General features: G+C 46.2%; 1 protein-coding gene across 1 annotated transcript in view; it reads right to left on the bottom strand.

Moving 5' to 3' along the window:
- The window catches only part of PPFIA2 (PTPRF interacting protein alpha 2), a 447,553-nt gene that overhangs the window by 126,310 nt on the left and 301,369 nt on the right, over positions 1-19,874 (bottom strand). Inside the window, 1 exon segment of the mRNA XM_033951535.1 lies at positions 2,785-3,006. Coding sequence (XP_033807426.1) covers positions 2,785-3,006 — 222 coding nt within the window.

Genomic DNA, 19,874 nt, shown 5'->3' with positions numbered 1-19,874 from the left:
CTGTTATCAGGCTGGGTTCAGGGTAGGTCCTAATGGTCACAGCTATTTATGTCTACAGAGAGTGTTGGCGATGCCCATTTACAAATGCAATGCTCTGCGTCTGGGCTTCGAGGTGGAAGAGAGCGCCGCTTGGACCCTTGCAAAAGGCCCTCTCCCGGTTGCCCATTACGAAAAAAGTACGGTTCAAATGCTGTTGCTGATGCAAACGGTGTTGAGGTAGACCGGCAAGAACACTCAGATCAGGTCAGAAGGGTAAACTGCTGGTGCCAAGAGCAAGAGAGTTATATATAGGTCCTGAGTTGGAGAAAGGCTTTCTCAGCAGCAAGGTCACTATTGTGCCAGTGGACATCAGGTTGAAGGAAAGCTACTGGACCTTCCATAAGGGCGTAAAGACAAGGCTGTGGTGGGGGGTCTCACTGGGCTTTGGGCATGGTGGGAAAGTTCTGGGCAGAGGCGTAGCTAGGGAGGTTGGCGCCCGGCATCGCTGTGCCATGCACTCTTGCCCCTCATCGCTGGAGTGCCCCCCCCCACCACCGTCACGTACCTCTTGAAATATTCGCCAGCACGAGCAGCGTCTTCCACCTGCTGCCCGTGCTAGCCTCAGCTCCCTTTTGACATCACGTCCTGGTCCCACGAACAGGAAGTGATGTCAGAAGGGAGCCGAGGCTGACGCGAGCAGTAGGTGGACTAAACTGTTTGTGATGGCGAACATTTCTAGAGGTACCCAGGAGGTAGGCACCTGGGGTATTCTGTCCCCTTACTACACTACTGGGTCTGGGGCTCTCGGTGGCCGACTATGGTTACTCTAGAGCAGGGGTCTCAAAGTCCCTCCTTGAGGGCCACAATCCAGTCGGGTTTTCAGAATTTCCCCAATGAATATGCATGAGATCTATGTGCATGCACTACTTTCAATGCATATTCATTGCTGACCTGATGTTAGTGATCTGTAATCTGTCGCTAAAATCATCTGTAGTACCTGAAGATTGGAGGGTGGCCGATGTTATGCCAATTTTTAAAAAGGGTTCCAGGAGAGATCTGGGAAATTACAGACCGGTAAGCCTGACTTCAGTGCCAGGCAAAATAGTGGAAACAATTTAATGGGACATAGTCAGCACGGGTTCAGCCGTGGGAGATCTTGCCTCACCGATTTGGTTTACTTCTTTTAAGGTGTGCATAAACATGTGGATAAAGGTGAGCCGGTTGATGTAGTGAATCTAGATTTTCAGAAAGCTTTTGACAAAATTCCTCATGAGAGGCTCCTGAGAAAATTAAAGAGTCATGGGATAGGTGGCAAAGGTCAGTTGTGGATTAGGATTGGTTATCAGATGAAAACAGAAGATAGGGTTAAATAGTCATTTTTCTCAGTAGAGGAGTGGAGTGCTGCAGGGGTCTGTACTGGGACCAGTGCTATTTAACTTATTTATAAATGATCTGGAAATTGGAACGACGAATGAGGTGATTAAATTTGCAGATGACACTAAACTGTTCAAAGTTGTTAAAACACATTCAGATTGTGAAAAATTGCAGGCAGACCTTAGGAAATTGGAAGATTGGGAATCCAAGTGGCAGATTAAATTTAATGTGGACAAATGCAAAGTGATGCATATTAGGAAGAATAACCCAAATCACAGTTACTGGATGCTTGGGTCCACCTTGGGGGTTAGCACCCAAGAAAAGATCTAGGTGACATTGTAGACAATACGATGAAACCTTCTGCCCAACGTGTGGTGGCGGCCAAAAAAGCAAACAAGATGCTAGGAATTATTAAAAAATGGATGGTTAACAAGACTAGGAATGTTATAATGTCTCTGTATTGCTCCATGGTATAACCTCAACTGAAGTTTTGCCTTCAATTCTGGTCTCCTTATCTTAAGATATAGTAAAGGTTCAAAGAAGAGCGACCAAGATGATAAAGAGGATGGAACTCTTCTCATATGAGGAAAGACTAAAAAGGTTAGGGCTCTTCAGCTTGGCTGAAGAGAGATATGATTGAAGGATACAAAATCCTGAGTGGAGTAGAATGGGTACAAGAGGGTCGATTTTTCACTCTGTCAAAAATTACAAAGGCTAGGGGACATTCAATGAAGTTACAGGGAAATACTTCTAAAACCAATAGGAGGAAATATTTTTTCACTCAGAAAATAGCTAAGCTCTGGAACGCGTTGCCAGAAGTTGTGGTAAGAGCGGATAGCGTAGCTGGTTTTAAGGAAGGTTTGGACAATTTCCTGGAGGAAAAGTCCATAGTCTGTTATTGAGAAAAACATGGGGGAAGCCACTGCTTGCCCTGGATCGGTAGAATGGAATGTTGCTACTCCTTGGGTTTTGGCCAGGTACTAGGGACCTGGATTGGCCACCGTGAGGATGGGCTACTGGGCTAGCTGGACCACTGGTCTGACCCAGTAAGGCTATTCTTATGTAAACCATTTTGGGCAATCTAGCATATGGTATATACGTTCTGCACTTGAAGAATATGATGGATAATGGAAAAAAAAAACATATAATCTGTTTTATTTGGATATTTTAAGTTTTACTTTGTTTAATACTGTGAAATTAAAAAAACCTCCTTAAGGGGAAGCATTTAAGTATTCAATTGACACATGCAAAAGCAGTAGCTCTCAGGATCAAAAGGCTAATAGATAAAACCTACGTTTTATTTTCATTATTTTATTTTATTTTTAAAAAAAAAAATCATTTCTACGAGTATTTAACCCGAGACTGCCATGTTTAGAATTAGGTATAAATAAAACCACACCACATTTTGCATCCATTTGGAGCAAACCATACCTCTCTGATATCCCTCTGATACTTAGTAGTCATTTCCTCAGATTTCAGAAGATTCTTCCTGGCGGTCTCTGCCTCTTGCTCCACCTCGCCCACGCGGGAAGACAGCGCAGCCAAGCGCTCCTTCATTTGCGCCATCTCGTAGTTCTGCTTCTCCAGCAACTCCTGAAGTTCAACCACCTGGCTGGTCTCGTCAGTGGAATTTATTGAGCCATTTGATAATCGCTGAAAGAAAAGAAGAGAGAATTTAATCAATGCGGAAACTATAGAGCGACGTAAAGTTAAGGTGATAGCACGTCTAAGGGCTGAGGGGACACAACCACACAAAAACATTCTTGAGATGATCAGGCATCGCTTCAGGCCAAAAGGTTAACTTGTGTTTGATGTTCACAATGGTATTATTAATTAATTTATTCAGTTTTCTAGACCGTTCTACCAGGGGAGCTCAGAACGGTTTACATGAATTTGTTCAGGCACTCAAGCATTTTTCCCTATCTGTCCCAGTGGGCTCACAATCTATCTAATGTACCTGGGGTAATGGGGGGATTAAGAGACTTGTCCAGCGTCTCAAGAAGCAGCGTGAGTTTGAACCCACAACCTCAGGGTGATGAAGCTGTAGCTTTAACCACTGCACCACTCTAGAAATCAAAATGTATTAGAAGTGAGCCAAGTAATCAAGACATTGTGACATCACTGATGAGGTTGGCTCTTAGGCATTGGTGGAATGAGGCATTATGATGTCACAATACCTGCTCTGGTTACAAGAGACAGAAACTTTTCAACACTGTTTAGTTATTCCATTTTCTATACTGTTCTCCCCATGGAGCTCAGAATGATTTACATGAATTTGTTCAGGCGTTCAAGCAGTGATGTACCTAGGGTATGTGATACCTGGGGCCCATTGTTTTTTGACACTCCTGCCATCATTTTTAAGCCCCCCCCCACTTCAATGTAAAAAAATATTTTTAGTAATGTTCCCCCAGATGCAAGCCATGAGGGGGGGAGGGTGATCCTGGCCTGGGAGACATGGTCCGGGAACTTCCCTTCTCATGGCCCGGTGCCAAGGTCCTGGATAGTCCCCGTGGCCCAGCATGTTCCCAGCCTTCTCTCCCTTTACCTTCTGTGAAGCTGAAAAAACTGCCGGTCTCGGCAGCGATTCAGCTATGTCGCCTGCAGCTCCCCTTCCTGCTTTCGTGTCTGCCTCTGCCGGAATCCACCCGGGTGGAAACAGGAAGTTGCGTCATTGGCAGACGTGGAAAGCAGGAAGAGGAGCAGCAGGCGACGTAGCTGAATCACTGCCGAGGCCGGCAGTTTTTTCAGCTTCACAGAAGGTAAAGGGAGAGAAGGCTGGGAACATGCTGGGCCACGGGGACTACCCAGAGCCTTGGCACCGGGCCATGAGAAGGGAAGTTCCCGGACCATGACTCCCAGGCCGGGAACACCCCCCTCATGGCTTGCACCCGGGGCGGAAATCCCCCCCACTCCCCCCCTTGGTACACCACTGCGCTCAAGCATTTCTTTGTCTGTCTCAGTGGGCTCACAATCTATCTAATTTACCCGCCCAGTCCCGCCCTAGACCCGCTCCCCGCTGCCTGCGCTTGTCAGGCAGGGAGGAAGTCCGCACATGCGCAGATGTCACGTGATGACGTCATGCGCGGACTTTCTCCCTGCTCATGGCCACAAGGCGCAGCGTGGGCCTGAACCCCTATAACCCCTGTACCTAGGGTTACCAGATGTCTGGATTCCCCCAAACATGTCCTCCTTTTGAGGACATATCCAGGGGTCAAGACGGCTTTTCAAAACCCGGCACTTTGTCCTGGTTTTGAAAAGCCTCCTCAAATCGCGTCGAGCAGGGAGAAAGTCCTCGCGTGACGTCATCACGTGACATCTGCGCATGCGCGGACTTCTTCCCTGCCCGACAAGCGCGGGGAGCGGGTTTAGGGCGGAACTGGGCAGGTCTAGGGGGTCCGGATTTTCCGACTGGAAAATCTGGCAACCCTACCTGCACCACATTCTCAGCGTGGTAGGAGATAGTCTGTTAAATATTGCCTGATTGAGTTGGCAAACATAGTTAACCACCAAGGTAAAACCACAGAGACGTAGTGTGACAAGCATAGTATGGCAGAACATAGCATGGCAAATGCAGTGTTAAGAAACATGGCTGACGTAGCATGACATGACTTGGCAAAAACGGTAAGGCAAGCGTACAGATCGCACATAGCATGGAAGACGTGGGACAGCCACGGTTCATAGTCTTAAACGCGTGAGACAAATGCGCGCCGACAAACGAGCACAAGACTTCAGCATGCTGCAGGAAAACCTTCTTTTAAAGGGCTCCGATGGGGGGTGTAGGTGGGGAACTCCCCCACACTTTACTTAATAGGGATCGCACTGGCATGGGGGGGTTGGGGGTTGTAACCCCACATTATACTGGAAACTTAACGTTTTCCCTATTTTTTAGGGAAAAAGTTAAGTTTTCAGTATAATGTGGGGGGTTACACCCCCCTCACACCCTCAACACGGGAGCACGATCCATATTAAGTAGAGTGGGGGGGTTCCTCCCCATCCCCCGTCGGAGCCCTTTAGAAGAAGGTTTTCCTGCGGCGCACTGAAATCTTGCACTGAATTGTTGGCACTCGTTTGTCGGCACTCGTTTGTCTCGCGCGCTTTTGTCCCGTCACCGACAGCCACATTGTGTGGTAAATATGGTATGAGAGATTGTAGCATGGCAGACACAGAATGGCAAATATGGTTTTCAGGATATCCACAATAAATATGCATATGAGAGATTTGCATCTCAAGGAGTCAGTGCATGCAAATCCATCTCATACATATTCATTGTGTATATCCTGAAAACCTGACCTGGCTCCGGCTCTCGAGGACCAGAATTGCGTACCCCTGGTGTAATAGGACAAAGAATGGGAAACTGTATACAGTGGTATGGTAAGGGGTGGTGGTGCCCCTCCCGAGCCATCTTTCCCGCCCCCCTGATTCCCGCACGCCCCATTCCCGTTTCCCATACCTTTTTAACTTCTCCAGCGAGGGCAGCATGCCCACGCTGATGCCAGCTCGCCCTTTGATGTCACTTCCTAGCGCGGGTCTCCGGAAGTGACGTTGGAGACCGCACCGATGCCTACGTGGGCAGCAACCTCGCGCCGAGGAAATAAAAATTAGGTACGGGGAGGGGGGAAGGCAAGGGGCATGCGACAAGGAGAGGAGGGGGGAGGAAGGGTGCTGCACCCTCAGGAAGACTGTGCCCCGGGGCGGAACACCCTCCCCCCCTTACTACGCCACAGACTGTATGAGTGTGGAAGAGCATTGTGTGAGAAAACATGGTATGATCCTCTCTTAGGGGAAAAGGCGAGTTTGTATTGCCTGCCTGACGTTCAATAGACCTTCTAGCGATCTAATTAACACTTATTCCATTGATTGCATGTGTTGTCAGCTATTTCAGTGCTTTACTCAGGTATGAGTTGAATATCAGGGCAAAATCTATGCAGAATAGTTAATGATCTAATTAAGGATGCAAGGGATCTTGTTACCTACAAAACACAGTAAAATGCTTCACGTCAACATGTGTGCACATTGATGTGGGACCTCTTTCTATGAGAAACTTAACTACATTTTTGAGAGGTGTAGGTAAAGTATTTTGCATTCAAGCCACATCAACTTACAACCTTCAATGTGAGAAATTCATCTCCAGTCTGATTTGCATGTCATTAACATGGACTGTTAACACAAATTAATTAACACATTTTAAAATCTGCCAGCAAGGAGTCACACCTTTCTTTTACTTTCGCAGTTGGAAAAAGCCTCACAAAACGGCTGTACTATTCAGTTCTGTTGGCGACATTGGGCTAGATTCACAGAGCAAACCGATCGTGCACCGATCGGTTTGCGATCACTTTGCGACCCCCGCTCCCATTCACTAACCTTACTCCCGATCCGATTCCTGACCGATCCGATCTGCGCATGCAAATGAGGAGGAATTGCATGCAAATATAGGAAGGAAGCGATTCACAAAAGAAAACTTCAGGAACACCGACTGGGCTGGCCGATCAAAAGAAGAGACTGCTGGGGACCAGTCGCTCACTGCCTTTCCGACTGTCCTGCTCTCTGCTCGAAAACCCAGCCCTGCAACTATCCCAAAAGCACCCAGCTCTCTGCAGCTCTCCTCTCTTCCACCATGCTGCCCTGCTCTCTTCTCCCCTTGCCTCTCTGCCCTATTCCGCCAAGCCCCGTTGCGAGCCCATGTTTGTAACCCGCAAAACTGCAGGTTACAAGCAGGGCTGCACTTCTCGCCACCAGCCCCAGCTCCGTTAGAGAATGAAATACCAGCAGATAGTAATAATGATAATAATAATTTTATTTCTTGTATACCGCGTCGGGATAGAGAAACAAGCATGACAACAAAGAGAGGATAAGATTGTAATATAGAGCAAGCTTGAACCATCCAACAGGTATGTAAAATACGTAGCACCATAAACATAGGGCTGTGACCAGCCACAAATCCTGATCCAGTAGCTGATAATCTGCTACACACTGGGCTATTGAGCGCAGAGCTGAATCTTACAGTCCCAAAGGAGCAGGAAGATTGACCTGCAGCTCCGCTCATGTTGAAGGGAACCAGCCCAAATACTGTTTCTGTGGCACGTGCGATCTCAAACTATTGTGTGTGCTGCTGGGTCAGTGAAACAAACTTTTTTTTTCTTCTGTTCCGTGCTGAGGGAAGTCAGGAGAGCACGCACATGCGTAGACCATCTACAGGCAAAGAAGATAGTCTGCGCATGCGTCAGGATCGCTCTACAGCGATCCCTGTAGTCACTGTGGGGGCGTGCCACTGATCGAGATATTTTGCATGTTGAGGGTTCCTGAACTGGTCGGCTGGGACGACGCGAAAACGGATTGTAAAAGTAAGTGCGGTTTAGTGAATCTAGCCCCATTGATCAGTTCCATGTACTCGACTGCGTTCGTCGAATCAAATACTACATTAAACCATTATGAAATGGGAACCTCGATATCCTACACAACCTTTAACCGAGATTTGTCATAACAACATAAGAATAGCCTTACTGGGTCAGACCAATGGTCCATCAAGCCCAGTAGCCCGTTCTCATTGTGGCCAATCCAGGTCCCTAGTGCCTGGCCAAAACCCAAGGAGTAGCAACATTCCATACAGATTCCGGAATCCCAAAGAGTAGTAAAATTCCATGCTACCAATCCGGGGCAAGCAATGGCTTCCCCCATGTCTTTCTCTATCACAGACTATGGACATTTCCTCCTGGAAATCGTCCAAACCTTTCTTAAAACCAGCTACGCTATCCGCTCTTACCACAACCTCCGGCAATGCGTCACAGGGAGCAGTGCGGGATTTGAACCCACAATCTCAGGCTGTAGCTCTAACCACTGCACCACACACTCCCACAAGACATGAACTAGGTGCCCGATTATAGGCGCCTATATGTTTTTTAGACAACCAGTTACCAAATCTGTCTCTAAGTTCATTTTTTGGTGTAACAACAATTGACTGCCGATGGTAATAATGGCCCTTTTCAGCTATAAAGCCAACAGCGCACGTCTAGGGAATTTCAAGGGTAGAATTTAAAAACATTCTCAAGTGGAAACCCCCGCAATGAAAGTAACTATGCCTCTATCACCAGAGTTACTGAAGAAATGATAAAGTATATATGGGTAGAGATTTATACAGAATATGTTTGAGATTAAGTAGTGCACCTTTACTTAACTCCACAGTACAATCACTCCTCCAAGCTGTATATCACTGAGCATCTCTCGCTCTGTGCAGTACAATTTTCTGTTTTCCTGTTTTACACATTTGAGGCGTCGTAAATCTTTGGCAGGGCTGGTAATCAGACATCTGAGAGGACACCGTGCCAATAAATCTGAAGTGTAGTCGATACCATTTAATCCATGGCTGAGTTCTACTGTCCTAGGGGGGGGGGAGGGAGAAGGTTCCTTGCTAGTTAACATCGAATGCAGTGCTTTCCCCCATGTGGTCTTCCCAGTGTTTCCAGCCGTACATCTTCAGTGAGCGCCTTTAGCAGCAGTCGCCATTCGTTATCTGCAAATGCATTCAGGAAATTAGTTGTATCAAATGATTGTATTAGGGTTTCATTTATGGGCAAATGAAGGTGCTCGCTGTGGTAAGTGACACTACCGGGTCATAAATCCGGGCTTTTGGATTTTACAGCCCTTTGTGGAAAGTGGCAAGAAAAATTTCAGTAGGAAATTCCGTTTTCAAACTCTTAGAAGGTGAATTCAAGGAACCTGAGCAGACCTTTCGAGGAGGACCTGTGCCGTGGGGTAGTGCCCTGCCGCCTCTGGTGGTTTTACCCTCGATAATACGGCGTGACAGCTTGTGACCACTTCATGGTGCATTATCTCTGCTGCAGGCCATTTAGACTTAACTGAGGTAGTAAATTTCTCTACCACAGAGGAATATGTTGGAAAAATCAGCGAACGATATAGCAAAACAAACCATAATAAGAGCGCTTGGCTACTGAGACCTCTAATTTGAAGTCCTCTCGTTATTTACCAGTATGCATTTAAAATGCAAATCAGCTGCACACATCCAGGGGTGGAATTTAATGACTGGTTCTTTAGTCCATGGAGCACTGTGAGATTGTACACATGAGTCACTGAGGATGTTTGCAGCGAAAAGAGATGCGGTGGAAAAGTGCTGGAATCCTTTTAAGCTGTTATGGTTTATTTGACTCACTGAGGGGAAGACTCTCAAAACTTTAGCATGGTCGCTAAACCGGTTCCAGCTGGTTTAGTATTCATACATTTTAGCGGTGGATTATCAAAACGGTATACCATGGTCTTTTCCAAGCTTCCTAGCAGTCTCCGACCCTGCCACGCAAACGTATTACAACAAGGTAATTAATATTTAAAACAGGCACTCCGGGTGATTCTCTATTATTGCCGGACGATTCCCTAACCTCGCTGTTCCACATTTGTGAGCAAAACTTTCCGGCAGGTCTGAGCTGTCCTTGCCTTACTTTCTGGTCAGTGCCTGATTTATGATTGGCTCAGGCATTGACAGGAAAGTAAGGCTTGACAGGTCAGACCTGCCAGAAAATTTTGCTGCTGTCAAGCAACCCGCCTGATAACCTCCCCTCCCCTGACACCAGGAGGGATGCCCACTCCCACCCACCGCTGCCGTCTAGCACCCCTCCTGACAATCCCCCAGCAGCAGGAGGAATGCCCACTCCTTCCCACTACTGCTGCCTCCTCTAGGAGGGGCCTTAAGCAACCTGGGCCAATAAGAACATAAGCTGTGCCTCCGCCGGGTCAGACCATAGGTCCATCCTGCCCGCAGTCCGCTCCCGCGGCGGCCCAAACAGGTCATGACCTGTCTGAATCACCAGAAGGGGCTCCCTTGCCACCTTGGTTTCTCATTGAAGTCCTATCTTCCCATCGAAGTCCTAACCCTCCGGTCTTGCACATGCACGAGCTGGTTGGGTTTCTATACTTATTACCTGGTTAGCTTTCTATACTTGTGTTACATCCCAGCTCCTCCCTCAGTATCCCACGATCCCTTTATCCCTCAGGAATCCATCCAATCCCTGTTTGAATCCTTGTACCGTATTCTGCCTGATCACTTCCTCCGGTAGCGCATTCCAAGTGTCCACGACCCTTTGGGTGAAAAAAAACTTCCTTGCATTTGTTTTGAACCTGTCTCCCTTCAGTTTCTCAGAATGCCCCCTCGTATTTGCTGTCCCCTTCAGTCTGAAGAATCTGTCCCTATCCACCTTCTCTATGCCCCTCATGATCTTGAAGGTCTCTATCATGTCTCCCCTGAGCCTCCTTTTTTCCAGAGAGAAGAGCCCCAGCCTATCCAACCTCTCGGCGTATGGGCAGTGTTCCAGCCCTTTTACCAGTTTCGTTGCTCTCCTTTGGACTCTCTCAAATACCGCCATGTCCTTCTTGAGGTGCGGCGACCAATACTGAACGCAGTATTCCAGATGTGGACGCACCATCGCTCGATACAATGGCATGATGACTTCCCGTGTTCTGGTTGCTATGCCCTTCTTTATGATGCCCAGCATCCTGTTGGCTTTTTTCGAGGCTGCTGCGGACTGTGCAGATGGCTTCAGTGATGCATCCACCAGCACACCCAAGTCTCTCTCAAGTCTGCTGTCTCTCAACAATGCCCCCCCCCCAATTTGTAGTTGAACAACGGGTTCTTTTAACCTATATGCATGACCTTGCATTTTTCCACGTTAAAGCGCATTTGCCATTTGTTTGCCCAGTCTTCCAGCTTGTCCAGGTCCCTTTGCAGGTCCTCACACTCCTCCCTGGACCTAACTCTGCCGCACAGTTTGGTATCGTCTGCAAATTTTATAACCTCGCACTTTGCCTCCTTTTCCAGGTCATTGATAAATATGTTGAAGAGTTACTGCCCCAGCACCGATCCCTGTGGCACACCGCTTGTGACTCCCCGCCAGTCAGAATATTGGCCCTTCACTCCGACCCTCTGCAGTCTACCCGACAACCAGTGCTTGATCCATCTGTGCACATCCCCTCCCACCCCGTGGTTCCACAGCTTCCTAAGCAGCCTTTCATGTGGCACCTTGTCGAAAGCCTTTTGAAAATCGAGGTAAATGATGTCTATGGGTTCCCCATTGTCCACCCGACTGCTTATTCCCTCAAAGAAGTACAGAAGGTTCGTTAGGCACGACCTTCCCTTACAGAATCAGAGCCTTAGGCCCTTCCCCGGCGCATTCAAGGATGCACCGGGGAGGGGAAGGCCCACTATTTTGAAGAGGCGGGCCTGCTGGCTGGAGGGAGTAGGTATCCCTCTGGCCGGCCTTCATAAACAAAGGTAAGGGGGGGGCGGGAGGTCATCAGAGGTACAGGGGGGTCGTCGGGGACATGATAGCAGCAGCGGGAGGGAGTGGGCATCCCACAGCATACAATAGGCATAATTGGCACATACAATAGGCATAAGATCAGACATCCAAAAATCAGATTAAGATGACACTTCAAAATGTATGCTTTCTTATCAAGAGGAATGAAGGCATCAGAGCAAAGACAGTGGCAAGAGGACAGAAAACTTTGATAGACACTGGTTGCATTGGGTGTACTTTTTAAAAATGTATGTATGAAAGTTTTCTTGCCGTTAGTTTTCAAGGACCAATCACGTCAAAGAATGATGCTTCTCTAGGCGATTGTATCCTTATGCACACAGACGCTCATAACATCGACAGATTCTTGCGTATGCAACATACAGTACATGTCATCTATTCTAGTGTATACTTACGAAGGGGATTTCTTAAAAATAAAGCAAAATTCTGGTATCGCTCATGGCACACCTAGAATCTCTTCAGGTCACACCACTGTGCCACGGCATGCAGTTTGAGAGACAATGGCCTAGGGTCACCTAAGGCTACTTCCAGTGTAAACCATGCCCAGGCCGGCTTCAGGAGTCCTTAGGCGTGCCTAGACGCTTCCATAGGCATGCGTACAGTGGCTTTGCCGCATCAATTTTTTAAAAAAATTTTGGGACGCCGTTATTAGAATCCGGGCGTAAATGATTTCCATGCATCATGAATAGACTAGCACTGAGCACTCACCTAGCATTTACTCGCACAAGGGTATGCTCACCCACCCACATGCTAGTAAGTAAAATTTAGGAAGCACGTTATAGGGGGGACAGTGCTTCCACAAGCCTATAGCCAGTTTGAAAAATGGACCTCTGCGGTCTCGTTTTGATCCGTAATTCAACATTCAAAAATGCCGTTTTCCTAAATTGAAATCAACCACGGTCGATTCATCCACCCCCTCATAATACGGAGCCATCTGATAAATTTCTATTTAATTCCTATCAAACAGCATTTCAGGCATTTCTTGTCTTGATATGTAGCTAAAAATAATTCTGGACATATTTTTCTTTTCTTTTTTTTTTTTCTTCAGCCTGCCTGAGACATCTGTCCTCTACTCTTTGCTTAGTTTGCCATTTTCCTGGTTTTGCAAATGCTGATCAAGTATACACTATTTCATTTACATCTTTAAAAGCATTTAGGGGCCATCTTTCTCACAAAAATGTTTTTTAAAAAGCTAGAAAGGTTACACTGTTAACAGCACTGCACGACTGATGGATTACCGGCTGCGATAGACTCATTTATTTGAAAAACAAGAATGTTGATTTTTATGATAAGTTTTTAAAGATATTTTTATTAGGTTGTGCTTGTAACCTTTCCCTCTAACTAAGTTGCATTTAATTGAGATATTAATAGCTGTATGTTTGAAATTGTATTTTAACCATGATGTAAAAATTTGCTCATAGAAGTGTGTATGTGATTGTATCTATTAATTGAAATGTTTTTTAATTATACTGTTGTGAATTGCCTAGAACTACTGGCAGGGAGGTATACAAGAAATAAATTATTATTATTATACTTGATTTCTGTTGGTGAAGGTTCTTTGATAAGCATTGCGTGAACCTTTTAATACACAACAGTGGTGCTTGCGTAGCCTTTATTTCTCTCCTCCACGTACAGAGGGCATATTAAGGAAGAGCAGCCTGCCCTGGCGCCGTCTCAGTAGTGGCTCCAGTACCTCTTCACCCTCCACGCCATGCTCACGCCCACCCTTCCCTGTCCCCCCGTACCCATTTAAATTCTTTGCCAGCTCAAACAATTACTCCAGCCTGTTGCTCGCGCAGGCTAGGATCCCTCCGAAATCACTTCCGGGTCGTGGGGCCAGAAGTGACGTTGGAGGAAAAGCCAGCGTGAGCAGCATTCGGAGAAGCTTCTCGTGCTGGCAAAGATTGTGAGGTTCGGGAGTGGGAAGGGATGGCGCGAGTGTGGGGGACATGGAAATAGTTGGGGAGGCGGAGAGGAGGCACGTAGGGGGGTTGGCATGAAAAAAGCGAGGGGAGGGGGCCACCACCCCTGGCGCCTCCCACCCTTGCTACGCCACTGGGCCATATTCTATAAATGGCACCATGTTAGGTGTTGGTGGGTGCCTTCATCGCGTCTACCAGCGCCTAACATAATTGCTTTAATTGGCGCTGTAATTGACTGCATCATTTAAAACCAATTTAAAAACCATTTTTAAAAAATAAGCATCGCTAGGCGCCTCCATGGGTAGGCGCCTGAATCATGCCAAGCTACTGGCATCTAAACTGTGGTTAGGGTTGGATATAGTAACATAGTAATATAGTAGATGACGGCAGCTAAAGACCCGAATGGTCCATCCAGTCTGCCCAACCTGATTCAATTAAAAATTTTTTTTCTTCTTCTTCTTCTTAGCTATTTCTGGGCAAGAATCTAAAGCTCTGCCCGGTTCTGTGCTTAGGATCCAACTACTGAAGTCCTTAGATGCCTCTAAGCCCGATTCTATAAAAAAAAACCAAAAAATTTAGGTGCCGATTATGTAGCCCTTTAAAACACCCGGCCTACATGTCCGGCGCCTAGGTTTTTCTTAGGCGCCGTTAACAGAATCTGGGCCCCGTTGTCTTCCGTTCCAGTATGTCTTTCTCTTCACACTTCTCAGTAGAATATTTTCATTCTATAAAGCCAAGCAATGACGGGACAAAAGCGCGCCGACAATTCAGCACATCGCAAGAAAACCTTCTTTTAAAGGGCTCCGACAGGGGGTGGGGGGAACCCTCCCTCTCTACTTAATAGGGATCGTGCTGCCGTGTTGGGGGGGGTGTAACCCCCACATTATACTGAAAACTTAACTTTTTCCTTAAAAAATAGGGAAAAAGTTAAGTTTCCAGTATAATGTGGGGTTACAACCCCCCAAACCCCCCCCCCAACGCCAGTGTGATCCCTATTAAGTAAAGTGGAGAGGTTCCCTACCAACATCCCCCGTCGGAGCCCTTTAAAAGAAGGTTTTCCTGCGGCGCGTTGAAGTCTTGCGCTGAATTGTCGGCGCTCGTTTGTCAGCGCACTTAAGACTATGAACCAGCCAAGCTTATCATTTGTGCCTAATGGTAGACACCAATAACACAACAAAATTTATAGAATACTATCATTTAAGTAGCTAACAGGCACCCAAAATGACAAATTATATGTGTCACTGCTATACACTTTTCCAGGGCTGCCCAAGTCTGGTCCTCGAGATCTACTGCCAGGCCAGATTTTCAGGATATCCGCAATGAACATGCATGAGAGAGATTTGCCTGCACCGCCTTCTTGGTATGCAAATCTCTCTCATGCATGTTCATTGCGGATATCCTGAAAACCTGGCCTGGCAGTAGATCTCAAGGAAGCCCTGCACTATTGTATAAATTTTGGGGGAAATTCTGCATATGACACTCAATGTTAGGTACCAAACGTTCAGCAGAGAAAAAGTGTTCTAATGGATGCAAGGTGCCAAAACATAGCAACATGATGGCAGATAAAGGCCAGTTGCATAGAACTTTTAGAGCACACACACAATCCACCATCTAACCACAGTTGGAGCAGCTGCCTCGGCACCCTGAGGTTGCGAGTTCAATTCCCACTGCAGCTCCTTGTGACTCTGGGAAGGTCACTTAACACTTCATTGCCCCAGGTACAAAATAATACCTGTCTGAAATATGTAAACCGCTTTGATTGTAACCACACAGTAAAAGCAGTCCTTTACCCTTTACAATCAAGCTATTGTGACATCATTAATGAGGTTGGCTCTTATTGATGGAATGATGCATTACGCCATCACAATCTCAGCTCTGGTTACCAGAGACAAACTCTTCACACTAAGTTTAGGGGGAAGTTAGCAACATAGGTCACTGGAAGTGGAGGAGTGGCCTAGTGGTTAGAGCAGCTGCCTCGGCACCCTGAGGTTGCGAGTTTGATTCCCACTGGAGCTTCTTGTGACTCTGGGCAAGTCACTTAACACTTCATTGCCCCAGGTACAAAATAAGTACCTGTCTAAAATATATGAGACTGAAATGCTCTTAAGCAAATTTGAGTGTCGGGTGTTCTATTTGAAAACCAGCGATGGATATGGTAATCTGCCCATACAAGATAAGTGTTGCTGTTCTATCATTTTTGAGACATAAGGCACTTGCCAAACCAATTGAGCAATTTTGTTGATTTAAGGGATGGGAAGGAGGTCGTGATAGAAATGATTACAGTATTTCCCCATATATAGGCCGCACCTATACATGGGTTTTACAAACCCGTGTATGGGGCGCGGCCTAGTTAAATGGGGCGGCCTATGTATCAATTTTAAATCATCCCCCCCCCACCCCGGTACCTTTTTCGGAGCCCCCTCACTGGATGGCGCATAGCTCGAATCTCCAGTGGTGCAGGGCATCCGCGATCTCTTCGGCATCTGGCTTGCACAGCCCGCTGAGTGGCTGACGTCAGTTCTCGTGAGTCCCGTGAGAGCTGACGTCGGCCATTCAGCGGGCTGTGCAGGGGCAGGTCGGATGCCGAAGAGATCGCGGCTGCCCTGCACCGCTGGAGATTCGAGCCGTGTGCCGTCCAGCGAGGGGGTTTTGAAGGAGGTACTGGGGGAGGGGGGATGATTGAAAAAGACAGGGGAGGTACCAGAAGATAAGCCGCGGCTAATACCATGGGGCTTATCTTCCAGTTTTAAACATAGGTCGCCCTTTTCTGCGGCCTATACATGGGTGCGGCCTATATGCGGGGAAATATGGTATATTACAGCGATCACACAGGATGTGGACTTGGTATAACATATAAGTTATATGAGGTCCTATGAACTGAGTCCTTTCGGTCTATATTATATATCAACCTACTAGTTGATGTAGTTCTTGGGATTGAATGAAATATGGGTTAGCTGAAAGCTCACAGAAAATTGTTTATAGTCAGGTGTTATTGGGGAAGTCATCATTAATATGTTTGCAGCATTAGTTTGCATCAAAGAATGGTAGGAAAGTGGTATGGTGTATTTATCCATTAGACTCACCCCCCCCCCCCCACTCCCCCTTTTGTCTATGGAAATAAGTTGATTGTGGGGTGGATATGTGTGTAAAGGTCCGTTGGTTCTATGTCTGTGGATAAAATATATTGATTGTTAACCACCCAGAAAAGCAGAATATCAAGCCCCAATCCCCTCTATACAGAATTTGGGGGGTATGTGCAGTTTTTTATGGCTCCAATTTTAAAAAATTGCCACCCAGTATCTTGGGACATCAAGACAATTTGCCTTAACTTTTAAGTTGTTCCTTGATGGCCTCTAGGTCATTCGGTTAAGGGACTTCATGGTACATCCAAAATACTGGACGCTCCGAAGAGTATCTTGTAATCCTCATACATTTCCACTATGCTCTGCCAAAACAATGAACTTTTTCTTATTTACATGCCATTTTCAAACAATCCTTTTTTCAGCTTTCTCAATGCAAACACGTAACCAGGACAGGATTAACCAATAGGCCCAGTAGGCACATGCCTAGGGCCCGAAATGGTCAGGGGGGCCCGATGAAGGAGGGCATCAACATTATTTTTTCCAAACGGCGATGGACCCCTCCACCATCGATCGGCAAAGTGGGGACCCCTAATCAGCAATGCGCCCCCCCCCCCATCGACGGAAAGTAAGACAAGCGTGGGTAAGAAAGGCAACGGGAACTGTAATTTTGCAAGCGGTGCTGTTTGCCCCAAACTTCCCTCTGACGCAGCTTCCTGTTTCTGCCTGGGCGCATGGTGGGATGGGGCGGGGCAGGGGGCCCAGTGTACTTGTGTGCCTAGGGGCCCTCGACAAATTAATCCTGCCCTGCACCTAACCACAGCTATGCAAATCACAAAATGCATACAATCATATCACAATGCACCACAGTTAAACTATACTATATAATCATGGTCATTTTTATAACATGGTACCTATAAATATGAAAACGTTGCACTCATTTAAAGATGCAACAATCTCCCAGAACCAATCCCTATAGCACACAAATTCAGACGGGTTCAAAGGCACATACTCTTAGGTCTGGATCGTTATTATTTGCCGTTCAGCCCCTGTCCCGCTCAAGCTATACCCACTGGGCAGTGTCCCTGCAATTCTGCATATTCTTGTGGGCAAACACGCTTGTATGGGCAGATTAAAAGGAATGCTCACTCTGCAGGTGTTAATGACTCACTAATAAGGAAAGAACTATAATGATCTCTTCTTGAATTCTCAAATCAGGTCCACTATTCCCAGTACCACCATCGCCTTTACACTTTCATTCCATATTCACATCATGTTCTTAAGACTTCGGCATTCTCAGCGGTAAAACGAAGAACTTGGGTGCTACACAGCGATGCCTTCTCACCAGCTTTTTTTGTCAAGAGGGATTTGTCAGCTTCTGATGAGATGCTTCCCCCCTTATTACAGAATGATCGAACAATATGTCAGGATCCCTGGGCAGCACCACCACCCCTCCCCCCCATCATTTCTGCAAAGACGTTCATGTCCATGGACTGATAATAAACTCTGCTAGTACAGGCAGTTTTAAAGCTGTTCTCAAGTCGGATTTGTATGGAACTCAGAACTTGTAGATTTTAAGATTCTTGCTGCTTACCTCTGCTCCCAGCTGACATAAGGGACAACTGTCCCTACCGATGTTCCCTCTAAGGTACAGCATGCACAACCACACACTGTTCTTAATGTGGCCATGCATCATTCCTGAATCTATGGAGTCTAGGCCACTGGAAATACTGCTCAGTTAAATAAAATGAATCCGCAATTGCGTTCTTAAGTACGAGTCAAACTTATGTTGGGCATCTGTAACTCAGAGACTGCCTGTACTTGACTCACATAAGAACATACGAGTTGCCATACTGGGATAGATCGAAGGTCCCTCAAGCCCAGTATCCTGTTTCGAACAGTGGCCAAGCCAGGTCACAAGTGCCTGGCAAGATCCCAAGAAGTAGCAACATTCCAGAACTCATATTGTGATGTCATAATGCTTAATTTCACCAATGCCTAAGAGCCAGCTTCATCAATGACGTCACAATGGCTTGATTATTATTATACAGACAGTCCCCAGGTTAAGAACGAGTTATGTTTTTAAAGCTGTTCTTAAGTCGGATTTGTATGTAACTCGGATCTTGTAGATTTTAAGATTCTTGCTGCTTACCTCTGCTCCCAGCTGACAAAAGAGCCAACTGTCCCTCGGCCAGGGTTCCCTCTAAGGTACAGCATGCACAACTACACACTGTTCTTAATGTGGCCATGCATCATTCCTAAATCTGCTGCAAGAGAAGTGTAGGAGTCTATGTCACTGGAAATACTGCTCAGTGAAATCAAATGAAGCTGCAACCGCGTTCTTAAGGATGAGTCGTACTTAAGTCAGGCATCTGCAACTCAGGGACGACCTGTATAACCTTTACTCTCCTCTATTTCATAAAATAAAACAGTAAAAGCAACATTTCGTTATGGTGCAATTTCGTTTTGTTTACCATGTGCTTCATTTGGTTCCTTTTCTGCACATTTTGTGGCGTCATGTTTTATTAAATATATAAGCCCACGTGGTACCAGTCACCAAAAATATAAGCAATATATGTACCACCACTCAACCAGAAAAGTGAGTCTACTATCAAAAAGGCCTCAGAATTGGAGCCTACGCACAGTTGTACAATCACAAACTGGGAAAATCAGCGTAGTTCTGCTCCTGTCTGCTCCAATCATTGGCATCCCTCTTGCTGGATTGTCATCTAAAAGAACTGGATGCCTTAGTTCTGGCCCTGAAGCAGCGGACAGAGATATAGTCCGCGAAACGCTGGCCGCGTCGGCATATCTTGAGACAAGCACTGTTTAAAAGAGGCATTTCTAGAGACAAGTATTGCCTAAGATAAGTGGCTTTTTTTGTCAATTTTTTCTACATACTGGATAAGTGGACTTATTTTTAAGAAAATGGAGGGATAATGAAATGATAAAGTTGAAAACGCTAGTGTTATTTGTATAAGCTAATATTTAAACATTTGTTATAAAATATAAAAAATATATTTAAAAAAACGACAAAAAATAGTGATAAAGGATAGTGGAATAAGGGATAAAATAAATGTTAGCACTAGGTCTTGGGGCCAATGATTGGAGCAAACAGGAGCAGAACTACGCTGATTTTCCCAGTTTGTGATTGTACAACTGTGCTTAGGCTCCAATTCTGAGGCCTTTTTTGATAGTAGACT

The sequence above is a fragment of the Geotrypetes seraphini genome, chromosome 7 (assembly GCF_902459505.1).
Source record: "Geotrypetes seraphini chromosome 7, aGeoSer1.1, whole genome shotgun sequence".
Lineage (NCBI taxonomy): Eukaryota > Metazoa > Chordata > Amphibia > Gymnophiona > Dermophiidae > Geotrypetes > Geotrypetes seraphini.
The sequence above is the reverse complement of the archived record's forward strand: the minus strand, read 5'-3'. Positions and strand labels throughout refer to the sequence as shown.